This window comes from Eubalaena glacialis, chromosome 2, assembly GCF_028564815.1.
Source record: "Eubalaena glacialis isolate mEubGla1 chromosome 2, mEubGla1.1.hap2.+ XY, whole genome shotgun sequence".
Taxonomy (NCBI): domain Eukaryota; kingdom Metazoa; phylum Chordata; class Mammalia; order Artiodactyla; family Balaenidae; genus Eubalaena; species Eubalaena glacialis.
The window spans coordinates 110,070,600-110,088,333 of record NC_083717.1 but is presented as its reverse complement, the minus strand read 5'-3'; the positions used below and the strand labels follow the sequence as shown (position 1 = coordinate 110,088,333).

The window sequence follows — 17,734 nt, the reverse complement described above, 5'->3', positions numbered from 1 at the left end:
GGGGCGGGAGTCAGCTGAGCTGCTCGGGCGAGGTTGGGATCACCTGAGTTCGGCCAGGGGGAGCCGGTGATCTCCTGGGGGCGGGAGCTGGGTGCAGTACTGCGCCAGATTCAAGGGGGAGAGCTCCCCGGTCTTCTCGCTCTATAAGGCGAGAGTGAGAAGATCCTCAGGATTTTAAAGAGGAGGAGTCGGCGGCGGCGGCGGCGGATTGCCAGGATCTGTCAGATCCCTGTCGAGGCTGGGGAGTCGCAGCTTCCAATCCGGGGAGACGGGGATCCCTGGGGGGAGCCCTGTTGTAATCCCTGGGCCCAAGACGGAGGACCCACAGGCCGGGTACCATGGCGTCTATCCTGGATGAATACGAGGACTCCCTCTCCCGCTCGGCCGTCTTGCAGCCCGGCTGCCCCAGCGTCGGCATCCCCCACTCGGGTAAGGGAAGTGAGGGCGCCGCTGCACCTCTTAGCTCTCCTGGCATCTGCAAGAGAGGAGCGGAGGGGGTGGCTCCAGGAGCTCGGGTTCACCTCCTGGACGTGCAGTGTGGGTCTAGGCCCTTGATTCTCCTCAGGCTCTTATGGCCCCCAGCTGGTGGATGGTCGAAGATTGAAAGAGCAGCAAGAGCAGCCGCGTGATCTAGGCCCTGCCACTAGAGTCCTTCTAAGAGGGAACTGGGACTCAGATAAGGAAGTGTCTTGCTTAGAGGGCCGCAGTTGGGAAAACTGAGAACAGGCTCAGATGAGAATAGGCTTCATCTGATTCGGTGTTTTTCCCACCAGGCCCCTTCTGGAGGTGAGAGGAAGAGAGTGGGCAAAGAACTAGTGAAATGGGAGTGTCGTAGGGGAAGGAGGGATGGTCCTAGAGGGAACTTTGTCACTGAACAGGGGAAAATGAAGTACTTTAGGCTTTTGCTAGAGCTGTGTGCAGCTGGGCATTGAGGGGAAATTTTTGTAGAAAGTAGTACAGAGTTGGCAGAGGGGTCTGAAGCTCTGGAATATTTTGAGCAATGGTAAAGAATAAGAGTAAAGACTAGAGAGAAAGCACCAGCAGTTTGTTAACCAACTGATTGGAAGCATTCCCCAAGGATCCCTCCACCCTCATTCTTCTGGAGACTCACTGAGAGTATTACAGCATGGGCAAGGAGGAGGGGAGAGAGTGGAACTAGACTACTTTAGTTGAGCTGGGATTGCTTGGCCAAAGATTGATAAGGGAGAACACCCAACCCTTCCCCGCCCACCCCATTACCACTGGGAGCAGGTATATCATGGTGTAACAGCATACCAAGGGTTCAAAGAATCAACCCCTCACTTTCAGAGATGTGGGAAGAGCCCAGAACCCCTAATGTAGCCTAGGACTAATGTAGAGGTGATTAGCAAACTGCTTGATATATTGATATTCAAGTGTTGGCTAACCAAGGTCCTGGGGTAGCAATATGTTGGGAAGGTGGAGAGGAATATGTTGCCCTTCCTTCCTCTGTTCCATAGCTAACCTTTCCTTGGCTCCTCACCTAGGATATGTGAATGCCCAGCTAGAGAAGGAAGTGCCCATTTTCACGAGGCAGCGCATTGACTTTACCCCTTCTGAGCGTATCACCAGTCTTGTCGTCTCCTGCAATCAGCTCTGCATGAGCCTGGGCAAGGATACACTACTCCGGTAAGTGAGGACCCAAAAGGTTTAGGAGTAGGGAGTGGATTGGTGGTATTTTGGAACTACTGACTGACCGGGCCTTTTTTCCACTCTGGGCAGGTTAAACAGTGGATTTGGAATTTTCAGGAAATATCCTATCCCTTCCTAAAGAGAACCAGTGTAGCGTAGTAGACCCGGACTCTGAGCTCAGCTCTCCCACTTAACAGGGATGGAATCTTGAGCAAGTCACCCAATCTTTCTGAACACGTCCCTTCATCTGTTAAAGACAGTACCAACCCACAAGTTAGTCATGTAGATAAGCGGAATGGTCTAGAGTCCTGAAATAAATACACTATAAATGGAAATAAAATATCTCAATAAAACTGGAAATAAATAGTATAAGTAAATGGAACTAATATATGACAAAGGTGTCAGCAAAATTGTTTATCTATCCAGAATAACCATCTGGGATGAAACAGAGCTAAACCTCTGTATCATAAAAATGAATTCTAAGTGAAATAATTATTTGAATATAAAAAATAATGTGAATATTAAAAGAATATTTAATAAATTTTTATGTTCTTGGGCTGAAGAGAGACCTTCTTACTCAAGCTAGAAAATCCAGAATCTACAAGGGAAAAGGTAGATAGATTTGACCACGTGGTGATTGCTGTTATGACAAAATAAAAATAAAAAAGCATATGAAGCAGGTCAAGACAAAATATGGTGGGAAAATAATGTTTTTCCACATATGACTAAAGATTTACTTTCCTGTTCCTTAAAAAGCCCTTAGAAATTAATAAGAAAAAGACAGTCCAGGGAATTCCCTTGTGGTCCAGTGGTTAGGACTCGGCGCTTTCACTGCTGGGGCCCAGGTTCAGTCCCTGGTTGGGGAACTAAGATCCCGCAAGCTGTGAGGTGCAGCCAAAAAAAAAAAAACAAAACAAAAAAAGACAGTTCAGTAGAAAAGGGAGGGTAAACAATATAAACAAGCAGTTCACAGAAGAGGAACTCCAAATTTTCCAGTAAACATCTGAAAATAATTTTCAACCTGTGGGAAATGCAAATCAAAATCACAGTAAGATACCATTTTTTTTAACCTATCAGATTAGCAAACATTTTAAACAGTAATATATGATGCTGGTGAAGATACACAGAGATGGACTCTCATACATTGCTGGAAAGAGTATAAACTGCCACCATCTTTTGGAAAAATAATCTGGCAATGTCTGTTAAACACTGAAATATCTATAACTTTGACCTGGCAATCCCACTTTGGGGAATACATACCATAGAAAGAAAAGTACCAGTTTGCAAAGGTATAGATACAAGGATGTTGATTCCAGCAGTATTTGTGGTAGGAAAAACTGGACCCAAGCTGCATATCCATCAATAGGAAAATGATTAAGTTATAGTTCACCCATAAAAGGGAATATTATGCAGTTATTAAAACAATGAGTTAGCTGTATCTGTTGACCCAGTGGGATGTTCATGAAATATCATTAAGTGAGAAAGGCAAATTATAAATTAATATGCATACACACACATATATACAATGTGAAAACATTTTTGTAAAAACTGATAAAATAAGCTTGTTTATATTATGAACATGGAGAAAGATGTTAACATCAGTTTTTTCCGTTGGGAATAATAGGAGTTTGGGAAGAAAACCATTAACTTTTTCTTCATAGACTGTTGTATTGATTCTTTAGTTAGAATGAGCATATAATTTGAAAAGAATTTAATAAGGGAAATACCTTAAATAGGAAATAATCTTAAGGGAGCACCCCTCAAGGTTATTGTGAAGGTTAATTGAGGTCATACTAGCTCAAGCTCTTGGCATGGTGCTTGGTATATGGAAAGTGCTCAGTAACCATTAGCTACTATTTGTTGTTCCCTTTTTACCCCAGCATTCTGGGATACCCCTGCCTATCTTCCTAGATGCACTGGAGGTATGTTGAGCAGAAGGAAAATACTTCTGCTTAGTGACTTCTCAGAATGAAGTGGGGGTGTTCTCAGAGCTGAGCGTTCTTAAGGAGGACCCCATGTGTGTTTCACAGTTCCCTTGGGATTGTATTCAGAATTTTATGTGTCTATGTAGATTTCAGGGAAGAAAGGCTGTGCCTTTCATCAGATTATAAAGAGGTCTGTGATTCAACAGAAGGATCTGCCCTTCTCTGGAGTGAGGCTGTGACTCTTGTCCCAACAGCATTGACTTAGGCAAAGCAAATGAACCCAACCACGTGGAGCTGGGGCGCAAGGATGATGCCAAAGTTCACAAGATGTTCCTGGACCCTACTGGTAAGTGGTGGTAGACTTCTGAGATGGGGGGTAGGGGGTGGGGGGTGTTGAGGGTAGGTCACTACCTGGGTGGGTGGGATCTGAGGGTGGGAATGGCAGCATCCTCTAGGGTGCCATGCTCTCCCCCACTCCAGGCTCTCACCTGCTGATCGCTCTGAGCAGCACTGAGGTCCTCTACGTGAACCGTAATGGACAGAAAGTTCGGCCCCTGGCACGCTGGAAGGGGCAGCTGGTGGAGAGTGTGGGCTGGAACAAGGCCCTGGGTACCGAGAGCAGCACAGGCCCCATCCTGGTCGGCACTGCCCAAGGCCAGATCTTTGAAGCAGAGCTCTCGGCCAGTGAGGGTGGGCTTTTCGGCCCTGCCCCGGATCTCTACTTCCGTCCGTTGTATGTGCTAAATGAAGAAGGGGGCCCAGCACCTGTGTGCTCCCTCGAGGCGGAGCGGGGCCCTGAAGGGCGTGGCTTTGTCATCGCCACCACTCGGCAGCGCCTCTTCCAGTTCATAGGCCGAGCAGCCGAGGGAGCTGAGGCCCAAGGCTTCTCGGGGCTCTTTGCTGCCTACACTGACCACCCACCCCCATTCCGTGAGTTCCCCAGCAGTCTGGGCTACAGTGAGCTGGCCTTCTACACCCCCAAGTTGCGCTCTGCGCCCCGGGCCTTCGCCTGGATGATGGGGGATGGCGTGTTGTATGGCTCGTTGGACTGCGGGCGTCCCGACTCCCTGCTGAGCGAGGAGCGGGTCTGGGAGTACCCAGAGGGGGTGGGTCCTGGGGCCAGCCCACCCCTGGCCATCGTCCTGACCCAGTTCCACTTCCTGCTGCTGCTGGCGGACCGGGTGGAGGCGGTGTGCACACTGACGGGGCAGGTGGTGCTGCGGGACCACTTCCTGGAGAAGTTTGGGCCGCTGAAGCACATGGTGAAGGACTCCTCCACGGGCCATCTGTGGACCCACACCGAGCGGGCCGTCTTCCGCTACCAGGTACAGCGGGAGGCCCGGGATGTCTGGCGCACCTACCTGGACATGAACCGCTTCGACCTGGCCAAAGAGTATTGTCGAGAGCGGCCTGACTGCCTGGACACGGTCCTGGCCCGGGAGGCCGACTTCTGCTTCCGCCAGCATCGTTACCTGGAGAGTGCCCGCTGCTACGCCCTGACTCAGAGCTACTTTGAGGAGATTGCCCTCAAGTTCTTGGAGGCCCACCAGGAGGAGGCGCTGGCCGAGTTCCTGCAGCGAAAACTGGCCAGTTTGAAGCCTGCTGAGCGCACCCAGGCCACGCTGCTTACCGCCTGGCTGACGGAGCTCTACCTGAGCCGACTCGGGGCCCTGCAGGGTGACCCTGAGGCCCTGAACCTCTACCGGGAAACCCGGGAGCGTTTCCGCGCCTTCCTAAGCAGCCCCCGCCACAAGGAGTGGCTCTTCGCCAGCCGGGCCTCCATCCACGAGCTGCTCGCCAGCCACGGGGACACAGAGCACATGGTGTACTTCGCTGTGATCATGCAGGACTACGAGCGCGTGGTGGCATACCACTGCCAGCATGAGGCCTACGAGGAGGCCCTGGCCGTGCTGGCCCGCCACCGTGACCCCCAGCTCTTCTACAAGTTCTCACCCATTCTCATCCGTCACATCCCTCGCCAGCTGGTGGATGCCTGGATTGAGCTGGGCAGCCGGCTGGATGCCCGGCAGCTCATCCCTGCCCTGGTGAACTATAGCCAGGGTGGCGAGGCCCAGCAGGTGAGCCAGGCCATCCGCTACATGGAGTTCTGCGTGAATGTGCTGGGCGAGACTGAGCAGGCCATTCACAATTACCTGCTGTCGCTCTATGCCCGAGGCCAGCCAGCCTCGCTGCTGGCCTACCTCGAGCAGGCTGGGGCCAGCCCGCACCGGGTGCATTATGACCTCAAGTACGCGCTGCGGCTCTGTGCTGAGCATGGCCACCACCATGCTTGCGTCCACGTCTACAAGGTCCTGGAGCTGTATGAGGAGGCTGTGGACCTGGCCCTGCAGGTGAGCCAATGAGCCTTGACCCTGTCCAGGAGAGGGGCCTGGAGAGCAGTAGCTTCAGGTGCTGAAGGGTCGGAGGGGCACTGTGGCTAGGGGGTGCTGGCTTCTCTCCCAGAGAGGAACTGTAGTATAGAGGTTAAGAACACAGACTCAAGTCAGGGTTTGAATTCTGGTTCTGCGTCTTACTAAGCTGTGTGACCTCAGGCTGGTTTCTGAACCTCTCTTTGCCTCAGATTATTCAGGCGCAAAATGGGGATGATGTTATAGTACTTCCCTCACAGTTAAGTTCTGCATACCTGCTAGCCACAATTGCAGAAGGGGAAAGTGCTGAGTTGCATTGCTCAAATCATGAATTATCACCTGCGTAGGATCGTGTGAAGTGCTATTTAAAATTCGAGGGAATTCCCTGGCGGTCCAGTGGTTAGGACTCTGCACTTTCACTACCAAGGGTGTGGGTTCGATCCCTGGTCGGGGAACTAAGATCCCGCAAGCCACGCAGCGAGGCCAAAAAAAAAAAATTGAATTCCTGGGTCTGAACCCAGGACTTACTGAATCAAAATGTCTGTGGTGGGGCCCAGAAATCTGTATTTTGGATATGCTCCCCAGGTGATTTGTAAATTCACTAAAATTGCAGGCCCACCATCATAAGTAGCGTTTGCGTAGCTCTGACAGAGGCAGGCCCATTACTGAGACAGGTTCCTTCCCAGCCCCGAGAAGCCCCGTCTCTCTTGCTGCCAGGAGTGCTGGGCCTTTGTCTTTCCCACAGACCCTGTCCTGAGTGGGACCTGACCCTAACACTCTCAGCCTCCCCACAGGTGGACGTGGACCTGGCCAAGCAGTGTGCTGACCTGCCCGAGGAAGATGAGGAGCTGCGCAAGAAGCTGTGGCTGAAGATCGCTCGGCATGTGGTGCAGGAGGAGGAGGATGTGCAGACGGCCATGGCCTGCCTGGCCAGCTGCCCCCTGCTCAAGATCGAGGACGTGCTGCCTTTCTTCCCTGACTTCGTCACCATCGACCACTTCAAGGAGGCGATCTGCAGCTCGCTGAAGGCTTACAACCACCACATCCAAGAGCTGCAGCGGGAGATGGAAGAGGCCACGGCCAGCGCCCAGCGCATCCGGCGAGACCTGCAGGAGCTGCGGGGCCGCTATGGCACCGTGGAGCCCCAGGACAAATGTGCCACCTGCGACTTCCCCCTGCTCAACCGCCCTTTTTACCTCTTCCTCTGTGGCCACATGTTCCACGCTGACTGCCTGCTGCAGGCCGTGCGGCCTGGCCTGCCGGCCTACAAGCAGGCCCGGCTCGAGGAGCTACAGCGAAAGCTGGGCGCTGCTCCACCCCCTGCCAAGGGCTCTGCCCGGGCTAAGGAGGCCGAGGGGGGCGCTGCCACCGGGGGGCCCAGCCGGGAACAGCTCAAGGCTGACCTGGATGAACTGGTGGCCGCTGAGTGCGTGTACTGTGGGGAACTGATGATCCGCTCTATTGACCGGCCCTTCATCGACCCTCAGCGCTACGAGGAGGAGCACCTCAGTTGGTTGTAGGAATGTGTCAACCCCGATAGGCGGGCAGGCGGTCAGGGGCTGTCCCTTCTTGGGAAGGCCACAGCGTCATCTGTCCTTGGTCTCCTGGAGGCTGCTGGGCTGGGACTGTGGTGAGGGGAGCGGAATTATAGCTGTTGTCCTCGAGGGGTGAGCTGTGAGTGCATTCTGCCAGCTGCCCATGCTGTTCTTCAGGGCTGCCTTAGAGCTGCTGTTTTGCCAGGCCGTCAGCCTGCTTCCCAACAGAGGGCCTTAGCCTGGAGAAGTCAGAATTCTGACCCCATTACCGTCCCCCCTGCATCTAACAGCTCTTTCTTCCTTTTCCCTCCTCACACACATCATGTTCTCTTTCTGGAGCACTACCTACCATTATTCCTTTTCACTCTGTGGCTCTTCTCCCTCAGAAGCCCTCTCTTCTGTCAGCTTCTAGGTCCCACAGGTGAAAAGACAACCCCTCCAAGTCCTGGGCATGGGGTGGGGGGAAAGGTGGTGCTGATGGTGGGCATGCTCTTGTGCACACTGTCTGGGGCTCCAGTGTGAGGGGTACCCTGGGGCAGAGGGCCTCACGGAGGACAGTGGGAGATGGTGATGGGGTGGAGAGCATTAAACTGTCTGTGCTGGTGACTGTGGAGTTGATGGCTTTGTGTTGATGCTGGGCAGAGTGGTGTGTGAGTGATCTCCAAAGAGAGGCTAGGGTGTCACGGGGAAGCTGCCAGGGCCCTGCATGTTCAAGCCTTGGCCCTTGCTCCTTTTCCTGGAGATGTGACAGGATGATTTTGCCATTTTCTGCTCACTTCTTTGCCTTCCACTGTATCCGTTCTGACTCCAGGCTCCGGCTGGGAATTAGGGCCCACCCTCCCAAGTCTAGGAGCAGGGACTGTTCTTCCCTTTGGCCAGCAGGTGGTGTTGCTCCCCACAGAACCCTCCACACTCAGGCATCAGGGGGCGCTGATTTCTCAAGTCACTTTCTCCACTGGTGCTTCCTTGGTCTATTCCCTCCCTAGTTGTTCCCAAGAGTTTTCTGGTAATCGCCACTGCCTAACCATAAATCTAAGCCCCTCATTCTTCCTCCCTCCACTGGCCCTTACGCATGCTAGATTTTGCTTTCCCCTCTCTTTGCCAGCCTGCATTCCTGCCTTCTCAACTTCTGCCCAGTTTTGATACTGCCCTACCACTGTCTGGCATTAATCCATGATTTTTTTTTTTTTTTTTTTTTTTGGCCAAGCTGCGCGGCATGCGGGACCTTAGTTCCCCGACCAGGAATCAAACCTGTGCCCCCTGCATTGGAAGCGCATGGTCTTAATCACTGGACTGCCAGGGAAGTCCCTTAACCATAATGTTGAGGTCCAACATGGAGGTGAGACTACCACTGCCACCATCCATGGCATTTGGCAGATATGTTTTCTCCCCATCTATCTCCTTTGACCTGCCCATCCCCCCAGCTTACAGTTCTTTAGTTGTGGCTCGAGGCTAAGCCCTAGGGAGTCCTGAAGCAGGGCCTTCCTGTGACATCAGCTGAGCACCCTTTGCTCCATGGACTGGTGTTCACAGTCCGCTGCCCAGGTTTATGGGTGTGGTCTCTCAGCCGTCCAGACTGAAAGAAAGTAACAAGTGAGTGTTCCTGGAATCAGGCTGCGGTCAGGTCACCTGGCTAGTGACTGCAGGCTTCTCTCTTGCCCCTGCAGCCTAATCCTCTTCCAAGACTTTTATCTTCTGCAGCCCTGGGAGAATCTTGCCCTGCTTATACTTCTCCAGCCACTAGAACAACGGGGTCTCTTCATGGCCCCTGCCAAGGGATAGGGCCAGAAGCTGCCCATCTTTGATGAGCCTCAGACTCCCCATCTTGCCCCAGAAGCCAGAGTGGAAGCAAATGGGGGGTAGGGTCCCACCGGGTGAGTAGAGGGCATCCTAATCCTGTTCCGTTTCCCCCGTTCCAGGAAGATTTGGAGGGCTCCTGCTCCCCATGTGGCCTAAGGCTCCCCTCACACCTAGACATGCCCAGTAGAGGGCTCAGGGTCCTATTCCCCACTGTCAGTGAGTACTAGGTATAAACCTTGGCCCACCACTGTCATGGTCACTTGCTTACTTGGAACAGCTTGGGGCTTCTGTCTTTGCACATAATGGGTGCCTAATACATGTTAGTTAAACAAACACTGCCCTATTGCTCCCTCCTCCCAGAGGACTTGGCTAAGACAGCTTGGGACACCCCTGCCCCTTCTGTCCTCTCTTAAGCCTGCCCATCTGGTCCTAGGCTGCTTCCTCTTTCCTGGAAAAAGGCCCCAGTCTTCTCTGGCACTGACAGAATGGGGTTCCGTTGAGTCAGGGCAACGGGAAGCCACAGCTCTTAGATCCCTAGAAACCAAGCAAGGCCTGGAGTGGAGGGGAGAGAGACGGCCCTCGGGGCCTTGGCCCTAAGCCTGGGGGAGGGCCAGGAGGGGGTGGGGTGGGGGAGCAGCTACGTGGGTAGGGGCCAAGATGAATGAGCTGCTCCTGGAGCGGTCACTGGAAATAGGAGGAGTGGCCACAGGCAGTGACGCTGGGATCAGGGCAGGAGGCCTGTAAACAAGGAAGCCACCTGGGGGAGATTCAGGGCGGCCACTGGTCCTGGGGAGCAGGTGCTTCCTGAGGCCCGCCCTTGAGAGGGCCCTGGGGGGCCGCCTGGCCGAGTCAGCGGTGGGCACTAGGGGGCGCTGTCTACTGGCTTCCTGAACTCACCGGCTCCTTTCCTCCGCTCCAGGGGGGAGTGGCCCCCGGAGGGTGTGCCCGCCCTACGTCTGAGGCCCGGGTGACCCGCTCGCCGCCCTTCTCCTGTCCCCAGGGCAGACTGGCCAAAGGCACCAACCCTGGCAGGGAGGGCGCGGGGCTCAGAGCCTGGCCAGCCCGGGTGCGAGCTCATTCCCCCAGGACCACCAACTCCCGCAGTTCCTGCGCAGCGCCCCCCTGCCCCGAGCTCGGGTCACAGGCCGGGCACCCCAACCACGTTGGTTGGGAGGGGGCCTCCAGGCTCCAGGCTGCCCTTGGCGCTGGGGCCCCTGGCGCCAGGGAAACAAAAGGTTAGGGGGCCGAGAGGGAGTTATCGGGCCCCGCCACTACCACCGGGGGAGGGAGAAGGGGAGGGGGCCACGAGGGGCGCACCTCCTCCCCACTGCCCCAGCTCTGCAGATTCTTCGAGACACTTTCACAGGCGGAAATTCCCAGAGGTCAGAGGAGGGAAACGGTTAATTCCTTTTATTCAATGGGTCCCCCCTACACGCCTCCCCCCAACTTCCTCCCTCCACTTCCCGCCCCCCCCCTGTGTGAACAGGAAGTGGAGAGGAAAAGGCTCTGAGCAGAGCAGCTGGGAGCAGGAGGCAGGGAGTGGGCGGCAGGCTTGGTGCCAGCCCTGCCCCTCACGGTTACTTGCTGGAGGGCCAGACCCACTGTGGCCTGGGAAAGAACCTGCAGTCCCGCTGGCGGGTGGCAGCAGAGCCGGGAAGCAGCCTTGTGTCGGAGCCCTCTTCCCTCAGCCTGCTTCCAGGTCAGAGGCTGCTGCACTGAGGGCGCAAAGCATCCTCTGCCCAAGACCCAGCTGCCCTTGCCACTGCAGCCCCACCCCCACTGAAGGCTGGGCATCCCGAGGCTGGCAGGCATCTCTTCAGGCAGCCGCCAGTCCTGGCAGTGGCTCCAGCCACTCAGCCCCTTGGCCCTGCCAGTTCTTTGAAGCTCATGCAGCGCTTCCTGTTTGGGGCAGGCGATGCCAGGGCCCCTCCCCCACCATTGTTCTGTAGAGACCATAGGTCCATCTGTTGCCCCATGGTGGGGCCCCTAGGGAGTGCCACAGGGGAGCAGCCCCACAAAGGACCCTGCTGGCAGCTTTGCTTACGTGGAGCGAGGCTGGGCCCTGCAGCAGGTTGAGGGTGAATGGTGGTCAAATGCAGGCCCCGGATGGGTAGTGGGACAGAAGGAGGATGCTAGATGTGGTTCTAGTCCTTGGGCCACCTGCAGCTTTCTCCTCCACCTGGACCATGGAGATGATGATATTCAGGGAGCTATACATGCTGAAGCCACAAGGAGAGGGACACCATTCTTATGCCCAGCTTCCAAAAGGGAAAAGTGAGGCAGAGGGACAAACTTTGGCTAGGGATGGGCCATAAAAGGGGCACAAAGTAGGGTTCTTCTTTCAAGGGGATTAGCCCCTGCTCGCTGAATGCCCCCTATTGGGTGCTTTCCTCTCCTTGAGCAGCTTTGCCTTTTCTCAGCTTTCACCTTGAAGTAGCCCTTGAGCTGAGCAGTAGGAGCCATGAGGTCACGGGAGGTTAGGGTGGCCCTAGGTTGGTGACCAGCAACCGATGTCCACTGAGAACAAGCCCGGGCAGGCCTGGCAGAAAAGGAGAAAGGGGCATTGGTTTGGGCCCCAGGAAGGTGGGTGCTACTTCTGGTTTCCAGGCTGCCGTGGCCAAAGGTCTATTTGTGTTTCCCAGGTGGAGAGGCAGGTGCCGTGTATCTCCAGCTCACCTCCTCTGCCGAGGCGTGGTCTCATGGCTCTGACCTTGACCTGCTTCCTCCCACAGGGTTAGGACTCCAGACATGGTCTACTCCATTTTTCTCACCAGATCCTCTGGCTTCTCTCCCCAGCCCAGGACCTGAAGCTGCCTAGATCACAGCTCCCGGAAGGTCAGAGCTGCAGAGACCTCAGATCGAGGCCATAGAGTGCTGTGGGACCTTTATTCAAATAAAAACATCCCTTATGGATGTCCAATACCTGAAATTGATATGCTGAGCATCCCTGGTGGGAGCTGGGCTGGGAGAGGGCGGGGAACGCCTTATTCACTGTCCTTTCCTCCTCCATCCCAATTTCTATGAGATGCCAGGATGCCCAGGAACCAAGTTTGAAAACCACTGAGCTGCTGATCCCACCTCCTGATTTTACAGATGCTGAATCCAAGAGAAATTTGTGGCTGACATGAGGCTCCATCCAGGATCCGGTCCCTTCTCCATGAGATTCAGCATCGGTCAGCAATGATCCCACGTCCCCTGGGAGCCAGACATGGTCCTAGACCCTTCATTGTGCTTGCTTTCCATCTCCAGTCAAGTGGGTTGAGCTGAGGGACAGGGAGGTGACCTGGAAAGAGCAGTCTCTGCTCTGTCATTTACCAGCTGTCAGTTTAATCACACCCTCAGAACCTCCATTTCTTCACCTGGAAAATGTGAATAAACACAGCAGACCTTGAGAGGCTCACATGAAGTTTAGGGAGAGCAGTGCAGCACATCTGTGGTTAGCCCGGGGCCTGGCACCCACACATCCCTGATGGCTTGCTTCTCCTCCACTTTACTCTGTGCCTGTTCCTCTAGGGCTGGGATCCTGTGAGCCCTATCATGGTTCTCTCCTCACAAACCCCTCTGATCTCCTCGTGGAAAATCAGAGTGGAATTGGAAGAAAGAGGCTTACTTGAGAAGGTTTTTCTGGTTTCTCAAAAGATGGTCGTTCTGGGGAAGAGAGGTTCAGGATGAGCATGAGAGTGGAAGCACTCAGGCATATAGAACGTGGCCACTGAGGTGGGACAGGGGTGCTACCTTGGGGGACAGGGTCCTGGTTTCCTGGAGGAGAGAGGGCACTACTCCAGCTCCAGGGGACAGTTAGGAGAGGCTGAGGGGACTGGGCCAGGCGTGGCTCCTCTGCCAGCCTGCCCTTATGGTCCAGCCCAGAGCTTGCACAACAGCCTGGCTGGCTGGCACTCCCCTGAGAGCCTCAGGAAGTCCCCCTTGTCTCCCCCTTGTCCCCCCCTTGACCTTTGACCCTTTGGGCCTGCTGCAGGCCAGAATTCCAGGCAGCTGTCCTCCCTTTTACCTTCTGTTCCTGGCCATTTCCCTTTAAGGCTGGAACTCAGAGACATCCCAGACCCCCACCTTACAGCTCATCTTTTCACATGCTCTCAGTACAGACCAGCTGGAGCCTCCCCTAGGGCAGCTCCCTCTGTGAGCCAGTGGGGACCCTTGGCCACAAGCCAGCAGGATCCTTGGAGTCCGAAGGGCCCAAGCCTTATAGGAGAGCCCCCCAACAAGTGCTCCTGAACTCCAGACATCCACCCAGGTGCCGTGCCCAACTTTATCCCTGTCCCAAAGTCCAGGGGGTGAAGCCAGCAACAGCAGACAGAGCCCCTCCTCCTCTGCCGCCATCCTCTGAGCAAAGTCAGAAGAGCCCTTGATACTGTTCCACATTAAACCATGCTGCGCCTCACGGCACTCGGCTGCGCAATCAAATAATTCCCTTTGGTTTTTCTAGCGGACTTTTTGCTTTTATTTTTTATCGTTTCTCAGCTTTTTTTTTTTTTTTTAAGCAATCAGTCTAAATTTGTCATCGCACATCCCCCATTTCCGCCCCCAATGGCCTCCTTTTCATCCCCTGGAATCTGGAAACCATATGTGTGGGCAGAAAGCCCCCAGCATCCCCCGCAGCACCCTGGCTCGTCCTGACCTCCTCAGGGGCAGCCTTTTAGCTGCGGGAGAGTCTAGGATCCAAGCTGGGGCTGGAAAGGGAGTTTCTCTTTGGACCTTCCCAGCTCAAGCCATGGAGAAGCCGTGTGGTCTAGTGGTTAGGGCTGGAACACATGGGTTCTGTCCCCAAAAATCTCTTTGACTAACGCTAGAAGCCTGGGAAAGTCCCCTTGGTACCCAGGGGACTCAGTCTCCCCACGAGCTGAGAGGCTCAGACCTTCACCTGCTAGCTCATCTCCTATATGCCTTGGTAAAAGAGTTTTTGATCCAAAAATTTTGCTCTGTCACTTACAAGCTGTGTGACCTTGACAAATGGCTTAATCTTTCTGAACCTCAATTTCCTCATCTATAAATTAGAGATTATTATTCTGCCTATCTCCCGGTTTTAGAGTTAAATAAGAAAACATACTCTCAAGGGCCTAGTGTCAGGCATGCTGTAAATAAAAAGCTCAATAAACAGTCGTTGTTATTGTTAACAATAAGTAGACATACATAATGAGATGGGAGTGTGTTCTCAGCAGGCACTGCTCTGAGGCCCAATCTGCCCCTGCCTCTCCTGCTTAGGCTGCCTGTCTGGACCTTCCTCGGGCCTCCTCCGGCTCTAGAAGGGGCAGGGATGCGTTACCAGTAGCTGTGGATCAGGGCCGAGGCCCTGCTGCTCTTCCCTGTCTCCATGACAACCCCAGCCCCTCCCCTCCTTCCTTCCTCGGGAGCTTTCTGTTTACTGTAAACAGCTGCCCCAGCTCTGCCCTAGCTGATCCCGCCCAGGGCCAGCCAGACCCTCTCTGAACTGGGCACTGGTTTGATGTGTGAAGGTCTGGGCACAGCGTCTGGGCTCCACACAGCCTTGAACAGGCTCTGCTTTGCCACCTTGACTGGAGGGGAGGGAGGGAGGGGAAGAGCCTGTCACCTCAGACTAGGGCAGCCAGAGCCTCAGAGACAAGGAACAGATAGAGCGTAATTGAGGAGGACCGTGCTGAGAGAGCCTGGTAGAGAGACCTCTGGCTTGGCCTTGGACTGACCTGGGTTCAAATCCTCGCCTGAATTTGCTCACTGTATGACTTCAGGCTGGTCATTTAACTTCTCTAAATTTCACTCAGTTTATTATTTGTAAAATGGAGATTATAACACCTTCCTCAGAGGATCGGTTGCTATGTAGATTGGTGATAATGCATGTACATTATCATGGCATGTTGCTAGCCTGCATTGATGGTGGCTGGATTTATTATTTCACCTCTCAGATGCTCTCATGCTCAGGGACCTTGCGTGAGTCCCTGCCCATTCCGCCGCCTCACACGCCTCAATCACACTAGCCTGCAAGCATGTGTATGTATATACGCAGCAAACACATACAAGCCAGGTAATAAAATGAAACTCACAAGTGTCTGAGGCACAGGAGAATCTTCATGAAAGTGGAGGAAGAGTCTAGCTGTTTCCTAAGCCATTCCTTGGGCCTAAGTGAGCCGACACTGGAGCTGGGACATCTGTGTGTACCACCATCACCAGGTCGCCACAACTGTCTAATTCTCTCTCCAAACAGCCCCCAGGATCACACCCACCCTCCTTGCCCAGCTGACCACAGTGCAGGAAGACAGGGAATGCTGTTAGGGTATGGCTCCCCTTTCCTGGGGATCAAGCTTTCAGGGCAAGCTGTCTGGGACATAAGTCTCCTGGCTCCCAGCTCCCGAGGGGCTCACATTGGTTCCTTCGACTCTCCAGCACCTTTGGAAGTACCAGCCAGTTAGCGGAGCCTTAAAGGGTGAGATTCAGACCTGCCATTCCCCTTACCACCAGAACCAGGAAAGGCTAGGGTTAGGCAGGGGCATTCATTGATTTGAGTCATTCCCCACAGGCCCATGAGTAAGAGTGGCTTTGGATTTCCAGGCCCTACTCCCCACCAAGATGCCTGTCGGGGTCTTCCAAGACTGGGTTCCTGTTGGTCCCAGGTGCAGTCCTGGGGTTCCGCCTTGGGCTTGACTCCTTCCGGATCAGGGAGTAGCAGCTGGGGAGGCTTGTGGGCTTAGTTGACTCTGCTGCCCTCACACCCCTTTCGCTACAACTGGGCCTAAATCTGGAGTTTCTGTCCTCACCCGGGCATGGGCTGCATGAGAAAGGAGAGGAGCCCCCAGCACTAAGTCAGCCCCGTGGACAGGGCTGGAAATCCCCCACTTCTTACCTTGGCCGGTTGAGGAAACAGCCTCCCGGCAGAGGGCCGCCTCCCGCCAGGGACTTTTCTCCTGGGGGTGACACAGCATACAGGGCAGCTGCAGGGACCCTAGCCGCACTTCAGCCAGCCTGGGGTGAGGGGAGCAGCACACAAGACCACTCTCTCCCTTGTGGGAAGCATGGCAGCCAAAGGTCCTAGAACCCAACTGGGACATAGGCAGGCCCGAGAGGGTGGGCAGGGAGAAGGGAGGCCGCAGGGGTAGTGATGGCCCAGAAAGTCCACGCTGCTGGTGACATCCGGGAGTCTGACCGGGCCCAAGTGGTTCTGCACCCAGAGCTCACCAGCCCCTCCTCCATAGCTCCCGTCCCTCGCCCAGCACCCAATCTGAAACAGGCTTCTGATAGGCTATAAAGCCCTCACTGATCTCCCGGGGTGGTGGTCTTCAAACTTTTTTGATTATGAATATTTATGTATAGATTAGACACTATAGTCAAAACACATATTAAATATTATTAAAGTTCAGTTTACTTTTTAGATAAACAATGAATCTAAATTGAAATTCTATTTCCTCCAGCCCCCAGACAGATGGCCTTGCTCACTCCTGCACGCAGCCCACTGAAGAGCCCACCACACTGAGAGGTGAAGGTAGGAGAGTCCCTCTCAGAGCTCACCATCCACTTTGCAGGAGGGTACAGGGTGGGGGGGGGCTAGTTTTCTTAATACATTTGCAAACCACAGACAATAGAGTAACTCACAGCTGAAGCCCTTCTATTTGCTGTTGTTGTGAACTTTAAAAGAAACTTGGAGACTTCCCTGGTGGTCCAGTGGCTAAGACCCTGCGCTCCCAGTGCAGGGGGTCTGGGTTCGATCCCTGGTCAAGGAACTAGATACCACATGCCATAACTAAGGATTTGCATGCTGCAAGTAGAGATCCCGCCTGCCGCAACTGAAGATCCTGCATGGGGTGATGAAGACCCCGTATGTTGCAACTAAGACCCAGCACAGCCAAATAATAAATAAATAAATAAAAGAAGCAATTGACTGGCTTCAAAAAATTTTTTTAAAAAAGAAAGAAAGAAAGAAAAGAAACTCGGTCATCTTAGGTAAGACCCTATTGCTGCAGTCGTGGTTATGCTGCAGCTCCCCACCCCAAAGGCCCAGGCAGCCTGTCCCTAGAACCACAGCACCTGATGTAGAAAGTGAGTGTTTATCAAGGAAGAATGCAGAGACCCAGGATGTGTGTGTGTGTTGTGTGTGCATACATGTGCATGCGCGCCTGGGATGTGCCATTCAGACAGAACCTGCCCCCTTGCAGTTGCGGGGTGGCCTGCCCTTTCTGCCCCACTAGAGGGAAGGCAAGCCCAGGACTCTCTCCCTGCCCTTGGATATGTGGCCCAGCCCATGGAGCAGCCCTCTTAGCAGGGAGCAGGGGCCCCTCAGGCAGAGGGTAGGGGCCTGACTTTTCTGCCAAGGTCAGAGTTGTCACTGGCTCCAACTGGCCTGGCTGGCTCTGGGGCCAGCGCTTCCTCCTTCATTCAAAAGCCCAGCCCTGTAAGGGTGGCAGAGAGGGAGGGTGAAGGGAGGGCTCAACCTCCAGCCCCCTCCCCCCTCACTGACAGCTGTAATCTGCTT

The 17,734-nt window shown here is 54.3% G+C and overlaps 1 protein-coding gene across 1 annotated transcript; it reads left to right on the top strand.

Moving 5' to 3' along the window:
* Window positions 1–4: 4 nt before the first annotated feature.
* Window positions 5–8,073, top strand: VPS18 (VPS18 core subunit of CORVET and HOPS complexes). Its single transcript, XM_061180482.1, has 5 exons — window positions 5–429; window positions 1,506–1,647; window positions 3,830–3,921; window positions 4,056–5,926; window positions 6,739–8,073. Exons 1-5 carry the CDS (start codon window positions 339–341, stop codon window positions 7,462–7,464), a joined length of 2,922 nt encoding a protein of 973 aa, XP_061036465.1. The 5' UTR covers window positions 5–338; the 3' UTR covers window positions 7,465–8,073.
* The last annotated feature ends 9,661 nt before the right edge of the window (window positions 8,074–17,734 follow it).